The 24,210-nt window shown below is 44.0% G+C and overlaps 1 protein-coding gene across 3 annotated transcripts in view; it reads left to right on the plus strand.

Annotated features, from left to right (window-relative positions):
- Window positions 1–24,210, plus strand: part of LOC122541791 (microsomal triglyceride transfer protein-like) — a 109,954-nt gene that overhangs the window by 79,227 nt on the left and 6,517 nt on the right. For 2 of the 3 annotated variants that reach the window (XM_043678772.2, XM_043678773.2), the window contains 6 exons: window positions 2,528–2,740; window positions 7,958–8,172; window positions 10,601–10,698; window positions 10,810–10,931; window positions 13,893–14,123; window positions 18,457–18,581. In XM_043678772.2, the coding sequence (XP_043534707.2) occupies window positions 2,528–2,740; window positions 7,958–8,172; window positions 10,601–10,698; window positions 10,810–10,931; window positions 13,893–14,123; window positions 18,457–18,581 (1,004 nt within the window). The remainder of the gene's footprint in view (window positions 1–2,527; window positions 2,741–7,957; window positions 8,173–10,600; window positions 10,699–10,809; window positions 10,932–13,892; window positions 14,124–18,456; window positions 18,582–24,210) is intronic. The other variant, XM_087982500.1, reaches the window with a different exon arrangement.

Consider the following 24,210-nt stretch of genomic DNA (forward strand, 5'->3'; position numbering starts at 1 on the left):
ACCACGGCTCCCTCACACGACCCTTTCCTCCCTGCCTGACGGGTACATACTTATCAAGGAAACTCAATAGTTGCTCCTTGAACAAGCTCCACATATCAATTACGCCCTTGCCTTGAAGCTTACTTTTCCAAGCCACACATCCTAAGTCATGCCTCACTGCATCATAATTTCTCTGACCCCAGCTATAACTCTTGCCCTGTAGTGCACACTTATCCCTCTCCATCACTAGAGTAAAAGTCACCGAATTGTGGTCACTGTCCCCAAAGTGCTCACCTACCTCTAATTCTAACACCTGGCCTGGTTCGTTACCCAGAACCAAATCCAGTATGGCCTCACCTCTTGTTGGCCTGTCTACATATTGTGTCAGGAAACCCTCCTGCACACATTGGACAAACACTGACCCATCTAACGAACTTGAGCTATAGCTTTACCAATCAATATCAGGAAAGTTAAAGTCCCCCATAACAAACACCGTATTACTTTCACTCTTCTTTTGAATCATCCTCGCAATCCTTTCTTCTACGATTCTTGGACTATTAGGAGGCCTGTAAAAGACTAACAGGGTGAGCTCACCTTTCCTATTCCTAACCTCAGCCCAAACTACCTCAGATGGCGAATCTTCATCCATCGTCCTTTCCACCATGTAATACTATCTTTGACAAGCAATGCCACACCTCCCCCTCTTTTACCCCCACCTCTGACCCTACTAAAACATTTAAACCCTGGGACCTGCAACAGCCAATCCTGTCCCTATTCTACCCATGTCTCCGTAATAGCCACAACATCAAAGTCCCAGGTACCAACCCACGCTGCAAATTCACCTACCTTATTTCGTATACTTCTTTCATTGAAGTATACACACTACAAGCCTCTTTCCTGTTTACAGGCACCCTCCTTTGAAATTGATGCCATATTCCTAACCTCCCTACACTCCAGGACCTGCACCCTAAAGCTACAGTCTCGGTTCCCATGCCCCTGCAGAGTTAGTTTAAACCCCCCCCCCCAAGAGCACTAGCAAACCTCCCACCAAGGATACTGGTGCCCCTCAGGTTCAGGTGCAGACCATCCTATTTATAGAGGTCCCACCTTCCCCAGAAAGAACCCCAGTTATCCAAATACCGGAATCCCTCCCTCCTGCACCATCCCTGTAGCCACGCATTTAACTGTTGTCTCTCCCTATTCCTCGACTCTCTATCACGTGGCACCAGTAACAAACCAGAGACAACAACTCTGTTCGCTCTAACTCTGAGCTTCCAACCTAGCTCCCTGAAAGCCTGCCTAACATCCTCAACCCTCCTCCTACCTATGTCATTGGTGCCAACGTGGACCACGACTTCGGGCTGCTCTCCCTCCCCCTTAAGGACCCGGAAAACACGATCAGAGACGTCACGTACCCTTGCAACTGGGAGGCAACATACCAAACGTGAGTCTCTCTCGTTCCCACAAAACCGCCTATCTGTGCCCCGAACTATCGAGTCCCCAATAACTATTGCTCTGCTCTTCTCCACCCTTCCCTTCTGAGTAACAGGGACAGGCTCCGTGCCAGAGGCCTGAGCCCCGTTACTTACCCCTGGTATGTCGTCCCCCCCACAAGTATCCAAAACGGTATACTTGTTCTTGAGGGGAACGGCCGCAGGGGGTCCCTGCACTGGCTGCTTCCTCCCAGTCCCCCTCACTGTCACCCATCTATCTGCCATCTTTGGAGTTACTACTTCCCTAAAGCTCCGATCTATGACCCCCTCTGCCTCCTGAATGATCCTAAGTTCATCTAACTCCAGCTCCAGTTCCCTATCACGGTCTTGGAGGAGCTGGAGATGGGTGCACTTCCTGCAAGTGTAATCAGCAGGGACGACCATGACATCCCTCACCTCAAACATGTTGCAAGAGGAACATTGCACTGCCTTCACTGCCATCCCTCTGAAAGTAACCTTTTTAAAAAAAAACTGGTCTAAAGAATACAACAAGCAAATTGCACCACTTACCTACTTACCACAACGGGTCTTATTATTTAGGTTAGAGGAGGAGGGCGGGTGGGAGACACTACCTCTGTAGTGCCTCGGGTTCTTCTCCTGCGTGCTTTTAAAGGGAAAAAAAACTTACCCAGGTAAGCTTACGCTCTATCTGCTTCCGGGTCCCGGCTGCCCCTCTATCCCTGTTCTATCCATGTCTCCGTAATAGCCACAACATCGAAGTTATATTTTAACTCCTGTTAAAATATAATAATCCTATTCCTGAACACTATCAAGTAACTTCTGCTGGGAGATAGCGACTTGAAGCATCAAAGATTCACACCTCAGCCGTAATGCTGCAACATTCAACTAATCTGCCAACATTCCCAGTCCAGGTTCACCCAGGCAGAGTGATCACATGTAAAGGCCCTGGAGGGTGGCACCCCTCAGGGAACTGGCTTATATTGGAGTGGGAGCTGGCAGGGGGAGAGCGAGGTGGAAGTAGTAAGAGTATGAAGCTAAGCAGTTACAGTGTTAGACCGCTCCATAACTCCCTCGCTGTTGCTCTTTGTTCACAGGAAGTTGAGACTGGAAAGAAAGCGATCTTGGAGGGGCTGAACGCAGCCACAGAAGAGGCGGATGTAAAGATGTACCTCCTGGCCCTTAAGAATGCACTCCTTCCAGAAACAATCCCACTCCTGTTAAAATATACAGAGTGGAAGACGAGCTCAGTGGCAGCTATCGCTGTGACTGTACTGCAGAGATTTCCAAACATCTATATCACCCAGGAGGTAAAGTTACACATCTTCCTTCACTTTTGGGTAACTAATTGTCAGCCTCTCGATGCAGCTTGCCAGATCGAACCCACTTCCTGTCCTGCCTCAGCTCATCCACTGCTGAAGTCCTTGTCCATGCCTTGTTCACTTTCAGACTTGACTGTTCCAATGTGATTAACATTTCCACATGCTGCCCTCCATGAACTGGAGGTGATCCAAAACAAATGCTGCTGCCTTGCACCAAGTCCCATTCCCCCATTACCCACTGTGCTTCGTGACCCACATTGGTTCCTGTCTCAATTAAAAAATTCTCACCCTTGCTCCTTCATCTCCAAAGCTTCCTCTGGGCCCATCACTCTCCCTAATTTCTGCTCAAACTGAGCTTTGGTTTCACCAAATTTTAATCACTTGATCTCTAATGTCCACACACTAAGCTCTGTAATTGTCTCCCTAAAAGCTCTCCACTTTCCTGTATCTCTCTCCTACTATAGGCTGGGAATCCTTTATCTGAAATCCTTGGGACCAACTGGTTTTCAGGTGAATGATATTTTCTGTTTGTGGATCCACTATAGTCCGTACAGGCCCTCTGGAAAATAACTTAACTGAACTCAAGTGGACCTAAAAACAAAGTTCGTTAACCAGTGGGCTCTGAACAGACTTGCAAACATGCTGAATTCTGGGGAAAAAAACTCATCACTTTTAGGTTTGCATCTGTTCAGCCAAGTAAAGACTTATTCCAAAGGGCCCGAAATCGTCATCCATTTGGTCCACTTCCAAAAAGGCCTTTGTCTTTGATGTCTATTTGTCTGAATGGTTAATGAGTAACCATTATAAGGTGTTCCTTAAATTCTACGTCTTTAGTCAAGCTTTTGGTCACTTTGGGGGAGGTGATGGCCTAGTGGCATTATCACTAAATGATTAAACCAGAGACCCAGCAACGTTCTGGGGACCCAGCTTTGAATCCTAGCGCAGCAGATGGTGGAATTTGAATTCAGTAAAAATCTGGAATTAAGATTCTAATGATGATAGTCGATTGCTGGGGGGAAAACCCATCTGGTTCAACAATGTCCTTTTATAGAAGGAAACAGTTGTCCTTACCTGATCTGGCATACATGTGACTCACAACTGCCCTCTGGGCCATCAGGGGTAAGCAATAAATTTTGGCCTATCCAGTGACACCTTCGTCCTGTGAATGAATGAAAAAAAAACTATCCTAATATCTCTTGGGATAATCCTATAATCTGGCTTGATGTCAAATTTTGTTTAGTCTCACCCTCCCATGAAGGGTCGTAGGATGTATTAATGCATTGTAGATGCTACATAAATACAAAGTTGTTATTGTTGAAACTTCATATTGGGCTGTTTTACCCCAGGTAAGGTTAACCCTTTGGAGGTGGGGGCAGTAGATGAAGGCCCGAGGACAGCAGGGGTCCACATTCTTGGAGTGGAGCTGGAAGAAACATTCCGCTTGGATTTTCCAGGGCTTTCACATACTTGCAGCAGTTTTCCCACATCCCAGGCTGGGCCATGTCCCCTATTTTTTGATTGTCTGGTTTTACAGATGCCTGACGTATGAGGAGAGATTGAGTCGGTTAGGATTATATTCACTGGAGTTTAGAATAATGAGGGGGAAATCTCATAGAAACCTAGAAAATTCTAATAGGGCTATGCAGGTTAGGTGCAGGAAGGATGTTTCCAATGGTGGGGGAGTCCAGAACCAGGGGTCATGGTTTTAAGGATGATGGGTAAAACTTGGAGGACTAAGATGAGGAGAAGGGTCTTCACCGAGAGAATATTGAGCCTGTGGAATTCACAACCACAGAAAGTGGTTGAGGTTTTCAAGAAGGAGGTAGATATAGCTCTTGAGGATCAAGGGATATGGTGGAGGGCAGGGTTAGGGTATTCAGCTCAATGATCAACCGTGACCATAATGAATGGTGGCGCAGGCTCGAGGGGCTGAAAGGCCTATTCCTGCTCCTACATTCTGTTTCTTTGACAGGTTTAGCAGCACCATCAGCCCCCAGTGTCAACATTGTGCCCTTTAGTGTATTCCCCAACAGTTGTTCATCTTGCCAGCATCACCAGAAGAACTACTGGGTGTGAAGTCTCGCATAAAATGGCCACGTTATCTACATTAGAGGACCCAGGGTTCCTTATTAAGAGCAAGTCAGAAACTCTGACATTCTGGATATCTGATAGTCGGGTCCATTCAAGATGGCAACAGATTATCATCACTAATAGCAACAGGGCAGTCAACTTCATTTGGAGATTATTAATAGTAGACAACAACGAACCCAAAGGCTCAAAAATGGTGATTAGCCCTTTTGTTAAATGAACACAAATGATTTAATTGTATTTTGATTTAATGTAATTGTATTTTAATTTTTAAATTTGTGTCAAGAAACATGGAAGCATGGGATATCCCCTGACAAATCTCTCAAACTGTCTGAATGTATTGCTACACAATCAGTGAAGAATCTGCAAGGCTGGTTTCTAAGCAACTCAGTGACCTAAAAAAAAAAGTGCTTGTCCCAGTTATATCATTTCTCGGAAGTGAAAACATTTTCCTGGCTTTCCATCAAGTGTTTTTTTAATTCCATGTGCAAAAACTGTAAAATAAATCAAATGAGATCATTCGAGAAGCTAGGTCCTGATAATTCACAGTCACGTGTGTTCTATGACATTGTTGAGGAACTTAATAACATTTCCTTTAATAATAGGGTTTCACATGAATGTGTATACAGAACAGCAGGAGGCCATTCAGCCCCTTGAGTCTGCTCCGCCAGTCAGTATGATCATGGCTAATCTCACCCTGACCTCAATTCACAAGTTACTGCCTATTGTATTAGTATTTCGCTAGAATCATAAATACAACACGAGGTAGATGGATAGTAACTTGAACAGAGAATGCTTTATTGTGCATCCTCTCAGGTCAACTGTCAGTTTTAGACTGCCTCCCCTAACTCTCAACCTAAGTCACCTGACCCTCTCTCTTAAAGGGGCCATACACACTCAACTATATACATAACACCGACCTCTCCTTGATAAGCTTTGACTCCCGTGTTAGTTAAGAACCTGTCTACCATTCCTGGAAAAATATGCTGTGACTCTGGGAAGTGAGTTCCAGAGATTCACAGTGCTACTCAAGGGTGATGTACCCCTGTTCTTAAGTTCCCACAAATCTCTGCCACTCCATATCTGGGATAACCCCTTCTCTATCCCTTAGTTCTGGACTTTCCCACCAGGTGCAAAATCCTTTCAGCTTTCCCCCTCTCAGAATCTTATCAATACGATCAACTCTTAACAGTCATCAGCATTTCCAGCACTTTCTGTTTTATTTCAGAATTCTAGTCTCTGCAGTATTTTACTCTCGTATTCACGTCTGGCATTGTCTGCCTTTGATTCATACTCATCCCCGCTCTCGATACGATCTATTCTTAATTACTACCACAATTCTCAATTTTATAACATTAATAGTACGTATTAAATGTTGTTATATTATCCTGAGAAAGCTTGCAAAGGATGAATGGGTTTTCAGGCAGAGAAAGATTAAAGGCCATTGATAGCACAAGTTTCTATTTAATTCCCCAGGTCTATAGTAATAAAGCTATTCCCAGCCTCTCAGCAAATAAATGGGATGTCAATTAGATCTAATGTAGTGAAAATGGATATTATAACTAGTATTATGATTCCGAGCACTACCCTTCACCCTCTGTAAGCTTCACCTTGTATCCTAACAAATACCAAGTCCTTTTCACCCTCGCTGCTCATCCCAGTTTAAAAATTCACATCTTTTTTCCTCAAATCCCTCGACCTTCTCATTCATGTTTCAAGCCCTTCACCCTTCTGGGAAGCCTGCCTTTCTCCAGTTCTGCCCCCTCTGGGGATTTCTCCAATTTGACACCTATGTCTCCATCTGTATAAGCCCTAAGCTCTGGAATACACTCAAACCCCTCATTCTTTCCACCTCTCTACATTTCTCCTGTCTCAAACCAGTCATTAATTCTGTTTCTTTGGCCAATCTTCTGTTACTTGTTCTAATATCCCTTTGGGCTTTTTAGAAAGAACTCCAGTGTGCCTTTGTCTAACTTTACTGGGTTAAAGGTGCTGCAGAAGTGCAAGTTGTTGTTTCTGTGATGGTGGCCACCCAGTGACTCTGGGATTGGGCGTCTAATGGGAGGGTGCATGCAATGTGAATAGAAACTGGTGTTCATTCAATTGATGTTTTGAGGACCGCATATAAAAAGTAAATTCCTCATTCTATATAAAAAGTGTCAAACCACAGAGAGGGTCACCCACAGGGAGAGCCACCCACAGAGAGGATCATCCAGAGGGAGGGCCACCCACAGAGAGGGTCACCCACAGGGAGAGTCACCCACAGAGAGGATCATCCAGAGGGAGGGCCACCCACAGGGAGGGCCACCCAGAGGGAGGGCCACCCAGAGGGAGGGTCACCCAGAGGGAGGGTCACCCAGAGGAAGGGTCACCCAGAGGAAGGGTCACCCAGAGGAAAGGTCACCCAGAGGAATGGCCACCCACAGGGAGGGCCACCCACAGGGAGGGCCACCCACAGAGAGGGTCACCCACAGGGAGAGCCACCCAGAGGAAGGGTCACCCAGAGGAAAGGTCACCCACAGGGAGGGTCACCCAGAGGAAAGGTCACCCAGAGGAAGGGCCACCCACAGGGAGGGCCACCCACAGGGAGGGCCACCCACAGAGAGGGTCACCCAGAGGAAGGGTCACCCAGAGGAAAGGTCACCCACTGGGAGTGTCACCCATAGGGATGGTCACCCACAGGGAAATTCAAGAAGGTGCAGCAGAATCTCTACCAACCAGGTGAAATAAGTGTGCCAACCTGATCCTGTGCCATGTGCTCCCCTCTGGGAGTGCCCGCTCATACGCTGATGCCTCTAAACATTACATTCACTCTCCATTCATTTGCACCTTTGCAATGTTTACGTATTGACAAACCAAAGCTGATTTGGACTGTATCAGCCATTCAGATAAGAATGCTAATGAACAGGCCCTGCCAAACCTCAGACCAAAACCATCAGAAAAGAATAAAGCAGGAGCAGGAAATGGGAGGATGGATGGAGAGGATCATGGAAGGAAGGGCAGGGGCTAGACTCAGCATTGCTCAGTGTCAGCACTTAACAATCGTCTGGGAAAGTTGGTGGCTTGCTGCTGATGACCTGTTGGATGAATAAAGATTTGACTTATATTTACAATTAGGTGAAGAAACAGATGAACATGATTTTTCACCAGAGCGTGAATCAGTATGGGGTACCTGTGCGACTGGCTGCGTTTGACGTGATTCTCAATAACCATCCCTCAGCCATGGAGATGAAAAATATCTTGCTGTCCGTCGGAGAAATTGAATCGGAACTGTCTAAGTTTATCGTAGCAAAACTGCAGAATATTCTGCGCTCTGACCATCATCCAGCAAGGTAAGAGCTGGGTGGACAGTCCTATGGAAATTCCTGTTCCTCTCACAGTCAGAAGCTAAGAGCTTTTAGGAGCAGGCTCCCCAGTGGCTGTACACACACTGGCAGCTAAAGTGTTGGAACTGCCTCCCCAGCATGTTTCTCCTGAATTTCCAATTCGATTATTGGTGACTCTCCTTAGATTTAGGGTCCTGATGTTTGGAATGCCCGACCTTCCCCCAACAAACTGTCTGCTCATTGATGGGTAGGGCTGTGCTGAAACCGTTCAGAGGCGACATTTTCTTTCTCTTGTGATCGCTGCAGGATTGAGCCTTGGCACTGCGACTGGGTAGGGGAAGGAGGCAGATCCCAAATCCAACCCATTTGGAATAGGGATCCAACCCATGCAAACTGACTCACATTGCTGTCAAGCCAAACAGCGAATCTGAGTTACTATGGCAATGTACACCTTTACATGTAGCCTGGATCTATGGGTGGTCAAAGGCTTCAGTTATTTTCCTATCCCATGGCTGACCGGGAATCCTTCCCATGTATTGGAAAGATTTACAGTCAACCAACCCACTTGGCCATGGTATGTTGGCATCATTGTCGCCCATCCAGGGCTGGAGTGGGGTATGAACCCCAAGCTTTTGGCTCAGAGGTAAGGACGCAACCTACTGCGCCAGGTGAGCAGAATGTGGGACCCAGTTGAACATCTCATTGATGTAAGAACAGGGCCAATCAGCCAACCCTTGATAATGACTGTGCCCCACATAAACCCAGGTTTATCTCACCCCATGGAATATTCTTCCCCGCATCATCACCAAGTTTACCCTTAGCACCTCAACCACATCACGTGGCAGCCAGTTCCGAAGTCTTGCCCCACTCTGGGGAACAGACATTTCTCCTGAATTTTCAATTGGATTTTTGGTGACTATCCTTGTATTTAGGGTCCCAATGTTTGGAACGCTTTACCTCCCCCCAGCAAACTATCCGCTCAAATCCCATATTTTTTAAACATCTCATCGTGTGGCCCAGCTGCTATCACCTTTGTGAAATATTCCCTTTTATCCCTTCACTAAAGTAGCTATGGGTGGAATCTCATAGGACCCTGAGTAATGTGTGACAAGTGTGGAGAGGTCCATCTACACCAAGAGAAACTCATGCCATCTTTTATGCTTTTACAAGCAGCGTGGTGAGATTATTACTCGGCAGCCCACTGTCACCCACATCACTCAGACCACTATAAGGTTCCACCCATTGTTTTAGGGCACCATTCAGAGGTTGAGATCATAGGGTCCTTGATAAGCATTAAGAATTAATCTTTATTATTGGACTGCCACTAATTTCAGATTGATATTTTCAAGGCATTAATATCTCATGATTGCACTATAGACTGGGTGCAGTCAAAAGGCACCCAGCAGACAGTGAGACTGTTGGTGAGACAGTCCAGGCACACATTGACCTTCTCTGTCTACAGCTGCACTATGGTTACATGCTCCTCTGACTTGGAAAATGGAGGTGATTCAGGAGATTCACTTGTGGGATGTGGGTGTCGCTGGCTGGGCCCAGCATTTATTCCCTGTCTCTAGTTGCCCCTGAGAAGGTGGTGGTGAGCTGCCTTCTTGAACCGCTGTAGTACGTGCGCTGTAGGTTAACTCGCAATGCCCTGAGGGAGGGAATTCGATATATTTCCAAGTCAAGATGGTGAATGGCTTGGAGGGGAACTTGCAGGTGGTGGTGTTCCTGTGTAACTGCTGTCCTTGTCCTTCTCGATGGAAATGGTCGTGGGTTTGGAAGGTGCTAAAGATCTTTGCCTTATTGCAGAGGCAAACCATATGGTAAACTATCTGCTTCTCATGGAATTCCAAACAATTCCTTTTGCTTAAGGCAAAATAGACGTGATTTCCTCCTCATGACCCTGGACAACTGAATTCACCTCATAACACAAGGGGAATTCATTCGAATAGCTGCTTTTTGATGGTCAGGAAACAGGATTTAGTATCCCAGCAGTATCTACAAAAAGGTCTTTGGCCAGGGTTGGCATAGTGATGTCAGTCCTTTTCCCCTTGCTCTCGAATGTGTAAAACTTATCTATCAGAATTCAGAAGCTAAAATGTCTTCACTACTTGGCCTCGACATGTAGTCACAGAGTCAAACTCTGGAAGAAAAATGTTTGAAACAATTTGAACTTTCTACTTTCCACTTGAGCTCTCCTTGTGACTTCTAATCAAACCTGTCAAGTGTACTGTCTGGAGATTTTCACACATGAGTTGTACTTAGACTGCCACTTAAGACCATAAAGAAAGATAATTCCATTTCATTACTGTTATACAATGATAGAATCTCATAGTTCCATTTTTCTGTGTTACTTTTCCAATTGGATGCAGTTCTATATTCTGTATACATTCCTGAAACTTTGACCTTGATGAAACTCTTTTGCTTTTTGTAGCAAATTAATTCGCAAAGCCCTGAAAGATCCAATGATACATAATTACCACCGACTATCCAGAACTGGGAGTTCGTCATCCTCCTCAGGATATTTAGCAGGTAAAAGGATGGCAATTAACATATAAAGTGGATGTATTCGATTCCATTTTTTCTGTATGCAACATAGTTGTTCTAAGAACCCTATTTCCATGTAATTTCTTTCTTTATAAGTTACTAAAGATATGGTGACCTCATACAACATGGATTTACTCTTTGGAGACAGTGGTATCTTACAGCAGAGTTACTCTGATTTCTTTGTGTCTACGGGGAAAAATAAACTTCATGCAAGCCAGGTATGTTCACTTGCTTATCCCAAGTTGGTGTCAGTTTAACCGTGATGTGGAAATGCCAGTGTTGGACTGGGCTGGACAAAGTCAGAAGTCACACGACAGCAGGTTAAGGGCGGTACGGTGGCTCAGTGGTTAGCACTGCTGCCTCACAGCACCAGGGACCCGGGTTCGACTCCAGCCACTGGTGACTGTCTGTGTGGAGTTTGCACATTCTCCCCGTGTCTGCATTGGTTTCCTCCAGGTGCACTGGTTTCCCCTAGAGTCCAAAGATGAGCAGGTTAGGGTGGATTGGCCATGCTAAATTGACAATAGTGTTGATGGATATGTAGGCTAGGTGCATCATTCGGGGGAAATATGGAGTAACAGGGGAATGGGTCTGGGTAGGTTACTCTTTGGAGAGTCAGTGTGAACTTGTTGGGCTGAAGGGCTTGTTTCCACACTGTAGGGATACTATGGTGTGCTCCAAAAGCTTGTGATTTCAAATAAACCTGTTGTACTCTAGCCTAGTGTCATGTGACTTCTGATGGTGTCTGTTTACGGTCTGATTGTTCTAATATTGTTTTATAAAACTCATAACCAAAATGTTCACTTGAGTAAAAAGGACAGGTTTTTTTTTTGCTTTAGAGCTTGTAAATGTTTAATAAACTTTCTGACACTGATGAGTGCATTGAGGGTAGCCTCCAGTCTCTGAATCATATTGCCAATGCACAAGTGCGTGTTTATTTGGCACGAATCCTCTACCTCTTGTACCAGGGAGCCTGCAGATTGTAATACAGCTTTTTGGCATCAACCTTATTTTTATGCACATCCATGAGCTTAAAGAAAAAGGAGTTGAAATTTGAGTCAATAAAATGCCTGTCAGTAGATGTGATAAGAAGTATAAAAGAGAACATGTTGTTGAGTCTTAGAGATGTACAGCACGGAAACAGACCATTGAGTCCATCCCGACCAGATATTCTAAATTAATCTAGTCCCATTTGCCAGCATTTGGCCCACATCCCCCTTCCTATTCATATGCCCATACCTTTTAAATGTTGTAATTGTACCAGCCTCCACCACTTCGCCTGGCAGCTCATTCTGTACACACACCACCCTCTGTGTGAAAACGTTGCCCCTTTGGTCCAGTTTAAATCTTTCCAGTCTCACCTTAAGCCTGTGCCCTCTAGTTTTGGACTTCCCCAGGGTGGGGAAAAGAACTTGTCTATTTATCCTATCTATGCCCCTCATGATTTTATAAACCTCTATGAGGTCACCCCTCAGCCTTTGACGCTCCAGGGAAAACAGCCCCAGTCTATTCAGCCTCTCCCTGTAGCTCAAATCCTCCAACCCTGGCAACATCCTTGTAAATCTTCTCTGAACCCTTTCAAGTTTCACAACGCCCTTCCTATAGCAGGGAGACCAGAGTTGCGCACACTGTTTCCAGAAGTGGCCTAACCAATGTCCTGTACAGCCACAACATGAGCTGCCAACTACTATACTCAATGCACTGACCAAAACAGGCAAGCATACCAAACACTTGATTGATGATGATAGTGCTTTATTCTGTCAATTATCTAATGTTTCTCACTATTAGGTTTGTAATGACTGCGTGGATAAATCTTGGTGTTTTACACAGCCGTTATTGTAATACAGTCAGCCCACCTATTGAGCAGATTTTGACAGTTTCAGAATAACCTCATAATGGAGTAACTGAGCCAGTATTCCTGTCAAATTATTTCTTTTATGTCATATGTATATTAACCAATTTTACAAGTTTCTGTTCGAGTTTTTCTGCAAGGCAACATGTATTTGATAAAGATAACTGTCAGTCAGAATTTACCCATCCAGTGCGTAACTATAACCCTTCGTCTTTGGCCAACAATCACACAAATCCTGCCTGCGGTACTTTTGTAGGACAACTGGGGGAATGCCACAGGAATTAATGCTCCATTACCTACATCATTGTGGCAATGACCCTGCTCAAACAGCACACTCATCACTGCGCTCACAACGTCTAGAGCAACTACGCACAACATAAACATCCTACTTATCTCAGAGTCATACAGCATGAAAACAGACCCTTTGGTCTAACCAGACCACGCCAAATATAATCCCAAACCAAACTAGTCCCACCTGCCTGCTCCTGACTCATAACCCTCCAAACCTTTCCCATTCATGTACTTATCCAAATGTCTTTTAAATGTTGTAATTGTAGGCACGTCCACCACTTCCTCAGGAAGTTCTTTCCACATATGAGCCATCTCTGTATAAAAAAAATTACCTCATGTCTCTTTTAAATCTCTCTTCTCTCACCTTAAAAATATGCCCCCTAGTCTTGAAACCCCCATCTTAGGGACACGACAACTATCATCAACTCTATTTCTACCTCTACCTGTTTTTATTTTATAAACTTATATCAGGTCACCTCTCAACCTTCTCGGCTCCAGTGAAAAACGTCCCAGCCTTCCCTCAAAACTCAAACCTTCCATTCCCAGCAACATCCTGGTAAGTCTCTTCTGAACCCTCTCCAGCTTCATAATATCCTACCTATAACTGGGCGACCAGAGCTAGACACAGTACTCAAGAATGTGATATTACACTCTCTTTCTGTCATACTGAATGTGTACAAGCCTTGAATAGTAACAATTTCACTTAGTACATACAGACAACAGCTTCATATTGTGTTCAGCATGTTTTTCCTTAAACAAACATATATCATGTTTGGCTTTCCAGAAACTTGATCTGACTTCATAGTAAGAGCAAATTACTGCTGATGCTAGAATCTGTACTCAAAACAAAAAATGTTGAACGAAGAGTCATCGAGACTCGAAATGTTAGTTTACTGTCTTTCAATGGAGGCTGTCTGACCCACTGTGATCTCCAGCATTTGTTATTTTCAGTTGATCCCAGATTTGAGAAGATGCAGCTACTCTGTTTAAATTGGCACTCTCAATTACTACATACATCTCTTCACACTTGGAACAGGTATCAATCGTAGCACAAGGTCTCGACTCATTTTTTAAAGAAAGCTCGAAGGAAGTTGAGGGTGACGATGGTGAAGCCATGGCCGGTATGTCAGTGATCCTCTTTGATGTCCAGCTCCCTCCTGTTGTGTTTTTCCAAGGATATAGTGACTTAATGGAAAAGCTCTGGTCCATCACTGAAGAACCCACAAGCATAATCAAAGGATCCATCTTACTTATTGACCATCTACAGGTATCAAAGCCCAATTGTAACCTTCTTATTACAAACTAAAGTGCTATAAACCACAGTGAGTTTTGGCTTACATGGTAAAACTGTTACCCTTGAGTCAAAAGGTTCTCCTCTGAGAATGCTGCAGTATTGAGATGTCTGCTTGGATGAATCCTGTGACATCCTTTCACAGAAGAGTAGGGGTGATATCCTGATTATTGTAGCTAATAGTTATATTTCAGTCAACATTCCAAAAAAGAAATTATCTGATCATTACTGTTAATAGGAGCTTTCTTTGTGAAAATTGGTGCTTCTTAATTTAACAAATGATTATATTTCAGAAAAATCTTGCAGTGATGTAAATTGCTTTGAGACTTGTAATTAAAAACACTGCACATTTTTCTTTTAAACACACTCATAATAAATGTTTCCTTTGATCTGTAGTTGTCAAGAGTGACAAATAAGATTATTGCAATCAAAATTATTGTTTATCTAGTCAGTACAAACTTGCATTTATAACAATTTTAATGTAGGAACGGTGTGTTACAAAACTGAATTAAGCCAAGACAATAACAAAACCTTGGCCAAAAAAATTGCTTTTTTTTAAAGGCATGTTTTACTGCGAGTAAAACAAAATGTTTCACTATACTTTGGCACATGTGACGATCATAAATAAAATCAAATTGAAATATAGCTTTTGTAAATGCCAAATATGTAAAACATAATTGACATCCAAAATAAGATTATTATTCCAGTTTAGTTTTGATCTTGTGACATACCTTTCTGAAAGATTCCTTATTCTGGTTTAACTTTAGTTCCCTGTTTTAAATAATCATCATCTTTTAAAATTCCAAGGAGAACCAATTTAAGATTGTGAAAAGGAAGAACAATTATCTATGATACATTTTAGTTCCCAGAATTTCTTTACATCTCAGAACTGTATTTTAATAAATTTCAGAAGATAAATATGGGAGCCAATTTGTATATACAACAATATCAAATCGACGAGTAGTTTCAGAGGCATTAACTTAGGGAACAATTCTTTACTTCTTTTCCAGCAGTTTGGAGAATCTTATACGTATCCCTGGGGAGGCAAATTTATATCCGACTTGAGTTTTGGCATACCTGACAATACTAAAGCTTGACCATGACCCCACCATGGCCCATCAAGCCAAAACCACTCTCACTGTCTGTGCCCTCTTTGCCCTCCAGTGATCTCCCCTCCAATGATTCCAACCTCATAGTCCCCCAGCCCCTGACTGCCCACTTCTACCTGCCCAAGATCCACAAACACAACTACCCTGGACAACCCATCGACTCTGAATGTTCCGGTCTCACCCAACGTATTTCTTCCTATCTCAACTCCATCCTCTTCCCCTTGGTTCTCCTTTCCACCTACATCCATGACACTAACCATGCCCTCCATCTCTTCAGTAACTTGCAATTCATAAACTTGTGCTTTATCTTCACTATGGATGTGCAGTCCTTATAAACGTCCATACCCCACAAGGAAGGCCCTCAGGCCCTCCGCTTCTTCCTCTACAATAACCCCATCCAGTTCCCCTCCACCAGTACCCTCCTCTGCCTTGCCAAACTAGTCCTCACCCTCAATAACTTTTCCTTCAACTCTTCCAATTTCCTCCAAATCCATGGGGTGGCTATTGCCACTTGGATGGGCCCCATCTATGCCTGCCTCTTTGGACATGTTGAACAGTCCCTCTTCAGTAACTACACAGGCCCTGTACCCCAACTCTTCCACCATTATATTGATGACTGCATCAGTGCAGCATCTTGCACCCAGGCTAAACTGGAGTAGTTCATCGACTTTGCCCACAACTTCAACCCCGCCCTCAAATTCACTTGATCCATCTCGGACACCTCCCTCCTCTTTCTTGACCTCTTCATTTCTGTCTCCTGCGACAGTCTCGAGACGGACGTTTACTTTAAACCCACAGACTCCAGTAACTACCTGGACTACACCTCCTCCCACCCAGTATCCTGCAAGAGCTCCATTCCGTTTTCCCAATTCCTCCACCTCCATCGCATTTGCTCGGACAAGGAGACATTCCATTCCCAAGCATCTCAGATATCCACCTATCTTGAATGATGTGCTTTTTCTCATTCTGTCATCCAGACAGCCCTCCACTGCTCTAACCTACCCACCCCGCCCCCACCAACACAGTAAAGACAGAGATCTCCTTGACCTGACCTTCCACCCCACCAGTCACCGCATCCAACAGTAGTAACATCATCCTTAAACCCTTCTACCAACTCCAACTAGACCCCACCACCAAGGACATCTTCCCTCCCCACCCCTCTCTGCCTTCCGCAAGGACCGTTCCCTTCGCCAAACCTTGGTTCACACTAATCTCTCTACCAACTCCCTCACACACCCAGCAACTGGAAAAGATGCAAAACCTGCTGGCAAACTATCCCCTCACCTCCTTCCAGTTGAGACAGAGGTTCATCTGCCTATCCTCCAACCTAGTTAACAGTATCCGGTGCTCCCAATGTAATCTTGATGTCATGAGACCAAACAGCACGTTTTGCCGAGCATCATAGCTGGCCCCATAGCGGCCGACTTGACTTCCCAGTCACCACCCATTATAATTCCCCTTCTCACTCCCTTTCTGACATGACCATCCTTGGCCTCCTTCATTGCCACAGTGAATCAGACTGCAAATTGGAGGAACCACACCTCATCTTCCACCTGGGCAGCCTACAGCTTGGAGGACTCAACATTGAGTTCTCTAATTTCAAATAACTTCCCATTCCATGCCCCAATTTCCTTTCCAGACCCACTTACCCCCTACCATTCCACTTCCTCCTTGCTACCAATCAGATTCATTCCTCCCATCAACTAACCAGGTTGTACCCTCTACCTGTGCTCACTTATCACTACCTCACCATTCCACCCCCTCCCCACCCAAAACCATCTCCGACCTCCCCCCCACCCCGTACCGACCCCACCTTTATCTGCAGCTCCCCTTACCCCTACCCACAGTCCTGAAGAAGGGTTGTACCCAAAATGTTGACTTCTCCACCTCTTGACGCTGTCTGGCTTGCTGTGATCTTCCAGCCTCCTACTGTCTATCCTAGATCTGACAATACAGCAATCCCTCATTGCAACAGTCAGGCGAATGTGAAGACTTGAGTCTATTAATGTCATTCCTGATGAAGGGCTTATGCCCGAAACGTCAATTCTTCTGCTCCTCGGGTGCTGCCTGACCTGCTGTGCTTTTCCAGCACCACACTCTCGACTATGTGCAGTTGTTAGCTACTTGCAGCATAGTACCAAAGAATTCAAATGGCTGGATAGAAAAACAAAAGGAGCAAGTTCTAGAGACACAATAGGTTAGTTTGAGTGCTGGTCCTTTAGAGTGAAGGAGCCCTCACTCATGGCAGAAGACTGTTTCTACTGTAATTTAACACAACGAGGCTGTTGTTTTATAGCACCCTCTTCTGACTGACCTGGAAACTCTCCCACGTTTACCACCTGCCATTGGAAGGCAGCTGGATGGGGACTTGTAGGATTTAGGGGAATATGGGCCAAATGCTGGCAAATGGGACTAGATTAATTTCGGATACCTGGTCAGCACAGACAAAGAGGGCTTGGGACCGAAGGGGGTCTGTTTCCGTGCTGTACAACTCAATGGATGTATGGACTCTATGAGCTTGGGGAGTTTAGAACTGAACTGAATTTAATAGAAATTGTTCATTTCCCCAGTGCACTCCGCGCAGATTAAAAACACTTATTATTGCTGCACAGATACAATCATCCTGGCTTGGCTGCTTTACGGCAGGTTTCCACAATCATTGAATCTTGAGAAGGGACGTGAACCCAGAGCTGAGCATGCTCCCCATTGAGGGGGCAAGACCACCTCAGTTAGTCCGTATGTTGGGACAGAACAGATAGATTTGTGTGTAAGGTGCAAGCCCCATATTCAAAGCTAAAAGAGACGAACTGCTGTGTTCATAAGATCAGAATCAAAAGAATCCTGTATGAAACAGGGAGGAACCATGAATGAAGTAATGTTAAAATCACCTCGGTCAAGTGACAAACAGCAATAGGCCTTTAAATTGCTGAGAAAATTCAAGGTGTGAAGAAATCGAAAAGACGTGGGAAGCAAGGAGCAAAGGTGAAAATTTAAAAGAGGTTTGAAACTGTACAAATTGTAGAAGTCAATTATCTCCCTGTGCAATAACAGATTAGTGTCTTTCTATTCAGGAAGCTTGGGGAATTTAAAACTGCACTGAATTTAATAGAAATGCATCTCCCCATTGCACTCCACGCAGATTGAAAACACTTATTATTGCTGCACAAATCCAATGTATTCAATTTTCTCTCTGCCCTTAGGCAATCCGACTACAGTCAGGAATTCAAGCCAGCACCGAGTTCCAAGGAGGGCTTGGGATTGACATTTCAGGCACCATCGCACTCAGCTTGTGGAGTCAACAATCGACAACTAACATCAGGAATCGGTACGTAAATAAAAATATTAAAGATAGCCAAGAAGTCCAAATCTCATTGTCAGTTTCTATTGAAGTAACAACTTAGCCTTTACTAAGCTGCTCAGGTGCACCGGTTTAATTTGCCTCTGATTAGATTCACTGCTTTTGGTGTCAAAACACATCCTTTTTAGGAAGGCAATCTGCCATTCTTACTGGGTCTGGCCTACATATCGCAAAATGTGCTTGACTCTTGTAAAAGGCCCAGGATTCCATTCAGTTCAGAGGCAGTTAGAAGTGATCAGTGACACCCACGTCCCATCAAAGAATAACTGGTTTTGAAAAGCTTTTCTTTCTGTCACTCAATGTCAAATTTTGGTTGATTAAACACCCCTTGGCAGAGTTTGGTGTATTAGAGAGAATTGGATTTTTGCAAGGTTCACCCAATGTTTGTGCTTTAGGCAGCCAGACACTTATTTTCATTCCTGCGCCTATATATTGAGAAATAGATTTTCATCTTTAGCCACCTGCTAATCTATCAGTCAATTAGCCATCCTTCCCAGAATTCACCATTTCCATTCCATTGATTTAGTTGCCCCACCTATGAGTCTTCTGCCTTTACTGAACAGCCAATGAGCTACCGGCAAACTGGGCTCCCACATGAGGACTGACTACAATTCTTGATGAAGGGCTTTAGCCCAAAATGTCGATTCTCCTGCTCCTCAGATGCTGCCTGACTGGCTATGCTTTTCCAGCACCACACTTTCGACTCTAATCTCCAGCATCTGCAGTCCTGACTTTCACCTACAATTCTTCAATGTCAACTGTCACAGTGGAGTTGCAGACTCCAGCCACTAGATGCTGCTCTGGAGCTGGATTATGAAGTGGCTGTCATTGAAGCAGGAGTAAGCTATTCAGTCCTTCAAGCCTGTTCTGCTATTCAGAATGACTATGGCCAACACCCTGTCTCAATGCTATATTCACATTTTCTTCTCATGCCCCTGGATGCCCTCAAAAATCTAAACATTTACTGACTCTTTCTTGAATATATTCAGTGACTTAGCGTCCATTTCCCTCTGTGGTAGAGAATCCCATAGGTTCACTAAAATCGCCATAGTCTAATGAGATTGTAAGGCTGCTCTGTCATTGAATAGAGAGGTGACTGGCGGTGGTTTAATCTGAGGGTTACCACACCTCAGGTGAGGGGAGAGTTTAAGAAGGAGAAACCTTTATTGTACCTAACCTCAGCAGGTGTGAGAATTGAACCTGTACTGTTGCTGTCATTCTGCATTGAAAGCCCACCCGTTGAGTGAAGATATTTTTCCTCATCTTTGATTTAAATGATTTACCCAGTGTCCTGAGAATGTATCCCCCAGATCTAGATGTTCCCCACAACCAAATCTGGTCTGTCCAGCACGGTTAGAAAGCTGAACATTACAATCCAATCACTGCTCACCCTTCTGAATTCTGTTGAATACAGACCAGTCGAACCAATCTCTCCCCATGGAATAGTCCTGCTGCACACACACACACACCCCTCCCCTGGTATCAGTCTTGTGAAACACTGCTGTACCTCCTTCCTTGGGTGGGGAGACCAAAATTACACACAGTCCTCCAGATATTGACCCACTAAGGCCCACTATCACCATATTGCAGTCAAGACAGATGGGTGTTGAATAAAAGATAAGGTTGGATGGGCTGAATGGTCTGATAGTCCTCAAATTCTTAAACAAGCTGTCCACATGTACACAGCAAGATCCCATAAACAGACACGGAACAATGAGTGGGTTTTCAGCTTCAATGATGTTGGCTGAGTGGTATTGTTTATTTCTATATCTTTGAACTGAAATGTACTGATACACATTTTCACTAACAGCAAATGCCATTTGATGCTCCACATGGAAGCTCCCTCAGGGGATTGGACTGCACACAACAGCAACAACAATCATTTGCATTAGTATAGCCTTTAACTGAGTAACACATCTCACAATCACTATCAAACAAAATTCAACATTGAGCAACATAAAGAGCTATTAGGACAGGTGACTAAAAACATAGTCGAAGAGATTAGTATTAAAGGAGATATTGAAAGGAGCAGAGAGACATAACGTCAGAGAGATTTAGAGAGGTTATTGTAGAATTTTCAGACAAAATAGCTAAATGGCCTTTGGCACAGCAAAGACAATCAGAGGTGTAGAATAGGCAGATCACATGTCCCTGCAACCCAGAGTTTAGTTTTCAAACTAATCAAGCAAATGTTTGGGCTGACAAGTTATAAATAAAATTTACAATATATGTGTACCAGCCAGTGACCATCTCCAACAAGAGAGGATCTAACCATTGCCACGTGACATTCAAAGGCATTACCATCACTGAATCCTCCACGATCAACATCCTGGAGGTTCAGCATTGATCAGAAAGTGAACTTTCCTAACCATTTAAATACAGTGGCTACAAGAACAGATCAGAGGCCAGGAATGGGTTACTCACATCCTGACTCACCAAACCTATTTACCATCTACAAGGCAGATTTGAGGAGTGTGTTGGAATACTCTCACTTGCCTGGATGGGGGCAGCTCCACCAACACTAAAGAAGCCTAACACCGTCCAGCCCGCTTGATTGGCACCACAATCACAAGCTCCCCCACTGACGCTGAGTCGCAGCAGTGTGTACTAGCTGTGAAATACACTGCAGAAATTCACCAAGTTCCTTAGATAGCACCTTCTAAACCCACGACCACTTCCATCTAGAAGGACAAGGGCAATAGATACATGGGCACACCACCACATGCAAGTCACTCACCATCCTGCCTTAGAAATAAATCGCAGTTCCTTCAGTGTTGCTGGGTTAAAATCCTGGATGGATTTCCAGAAGGCCTTTTTAAGATTTAGATTTAGATTTTATTGTCATGTGTACTCTAGTACAGAAGTATAGGAGTACAGTGAAAAGTGCCATCTTAGGTTCAGAGGTACCTAGGTGCAAAGACTTAGGTACAAAATAGCAAAAGAAACAAAGTTAAAAATGTTAAGCATTACCTTCATAGAATAAGTAGAAAAATAAAGAAATAAGGTAATAGTTAACATTCAAATCCTTCTTAATAAAAACTAGAAAAGTAAAGGAATTGTGCTAAAAGTTCAGCAGCTTTTGATGAGTCCTCCACTTAGCTCACTCTCTGGGAGACCTCAGATGTCTGTTCTTGACACCACTGCCACAGATAACAGGAGACCTCTGCCACCACGCACTCTTCCCACGTTGGACTGTGATAAAGGGGAATAGTTACTGCATAGTTTAGGAGCTACCATATTGGCATAGCTAGTAGATTGGCTGAGTTTAGGCAGAAATTGATCTATTTTCAGTTTGGCAAGGTGTAATGGGTGCTGTGCAACAGGGGTCAGTGTTGGCACCTCAACTGTTTGCAAAATATACAAGTGGCAACAGATGGTGTGATTGCCAAATTTGTTGATGATGCAAAGATAGGTAGGAAAGTAAGTCTTAAAGAGGGCACAAGGAGGTTACAAAAAGAAATAGATAGTGTTATGGACTAGGCCAGACCATTCAAAGCATTCTTAAGCAGGCAGCCCAGATCATAACTTTGCAACTTGTTTCAGTAAGTGTACAATGAAAATTACCCGGAGTACGTTAGTGAGGTTGACTACTAGACTTTAAAGCAGACAAAAGTTTATTCACAAAATTACACAATGAAACACACAAAACAGAATAAAGAACCCCTAAAGATCTCAGTCTATCCAAACTAAACTTAATTATATTGTTCCAAATATACACAACAGTCTCAATAAGCATATTCCCTTTAAAAACCAGTATAAACGGAACACATGTATAAATGGAACACAGGTTGAAGTTGAAGGACAGAAAGAGAGAGAGAGAGAGTTTCCATACAGCTCACTATTGAACTCCCCACCAGTTCAGCACTGAACTAAACTGCTCAGCTAGAGAGCTGACTACTCCCCTTTCATTATACAGGTCACCTCTAAAACATGACCACTTTGGCCTGAAGTCTCATCTGTTTACATATAAACAAACGCCTCTCAAAATCGTTTTCATCTCTGTACCAAACCAGACTGATTGGAGCCCGGCCTGGTTTACTACCCCTCTGAAAAAAATCAAGGACAGAGTCTCCTTGATGTGGTTGTGTTCGCCGAGCTGGGAATTTGTGTTGCAGACGTTTCGCCCCCTGTGTAGGTGACATCCTCAGTGCTTGGAATGTTCCTGTGAAGCGCTTCTGTGATGTTTCCTCCGGCATTTATAGTGAGGAATATAAATGCCAGAGGAAACCACAGAAGCGCTTCACAGGAGGATCCCAAGCACTGAGGATGTCACCTAGACAGGGGACGAAACCTCTGTAACACAAATTCCCAGCTCGGCGAACACAACCACAACAACGAGCACCCGAGCTACAAATCTTCTCACAAACTTTAAAAAGTCTCCTTGAGCCAAGGAACAGCTTTTAGAAAAGAAAGAGACTAGCTTTGTGAGAATAGGTTAAATGAGTGGGCAGAGATATAGGAAATGGAGTACTTGGCAAGAAGAATAACCAAGAAGTGTATTAATCTAAATAGTAAGAGATTGCAGAGCTTTGAGTTGCACTGTGATCTGGATGTCCTAGTGCATGAATTGTAAAAAGTTAGTGTACAGATGTAGCAAGTAATTAGCAAAGCTCATCGAATGTTAACATATAAATTGTGAGGAATAGAATACACAAGTGGGAAAATTATGCTTCAGTTGTACAGGGTACTGGTGGGAGAGCATCTGGAGTAAGATACATAGTATTGGTCTCTTTATGTAAGAAAAGGTGTAAATGTACTGGAAGCAGTTCAGAGAAAGTTTCCTAGACCAACATGTGGAATGGGCGAGTTGATTTATGAAGAAAGGTCATCGAGTCAGAGTCACACAGCATGGAAGCAACCCCTTCAGTCCAACATGTCCATGCTGATCAAGTTTCCCAAACTAAACTAGTCCCATGCTGGCATTTGCCCCATATCCCTCTAAACCCTTCCTTTTTGTGTACCCACCCAAATGTCTTTTAAATGTTGTCACTGTACCTGCATCTACCACTTCCTTCAGCAGCTCGTTCCACATATCAACCACCCTCTGTGTGAAAGGTTGCCCTTCAGGTTCCTGTTAAATCTTCCTCTTCTCACCTTAAAATTATGCCCTGTAGTTTCGAACTCCCCCAGCCTAGGGAAAAAGACCTTGACAATTCGCCTTATCTAAGCCCCTCTTGATTTTGTAAACCCCTATAAGGTCACCCTTTGACCTCTGATTCTCCAGTGAAAAGAGTCCCAGCCTATCCAAACTCTCATTCCAGTCCTGGTAACATCCTGGTAAATCTTTTCTGTGCCCTTTCCAATTTAATAATCTCCTTCCTATTGCAAAACCAGGCACAGTACTCTGAAAGTGGTCTCACCAACATTCTGTACAGCCTCAACATAATGTGCCAGCTCTTATATTCGGTGCTATGAAGGCAAACATACCAAGTGCCTTCTTCAATACAGTGTCTACCTGTGATGCCACTTTCAAGGAACTATGTACCCGCACCACTAGGTCTCTGCTCAACAACATTCACCAAGGACCCTACCGTTAACAGTTAGGCTTGCATCTGCTGGAATTTAGACAAATCAGAAGCGACCTGATTGAAACATA

This window comes from Chiloscyllium plagiosum, unplaced genomic scaffold (assembly GCF_037043375.1).
Source record: "Chiloscyllium plagiosum isolate Xiang-an unplaced genomic scaffold, Cpla_swu_hap1 HiC_scaffold_43, whole genome shotgun sequence".
Classification (NCBI taxonomy): Eukaryota; Metazoa; Chordata; class Chondrichthyes; order Orectolobiformes; family Hemiscylliidae; genus Chiloscyllium; species Chiloscyllium plagiosum.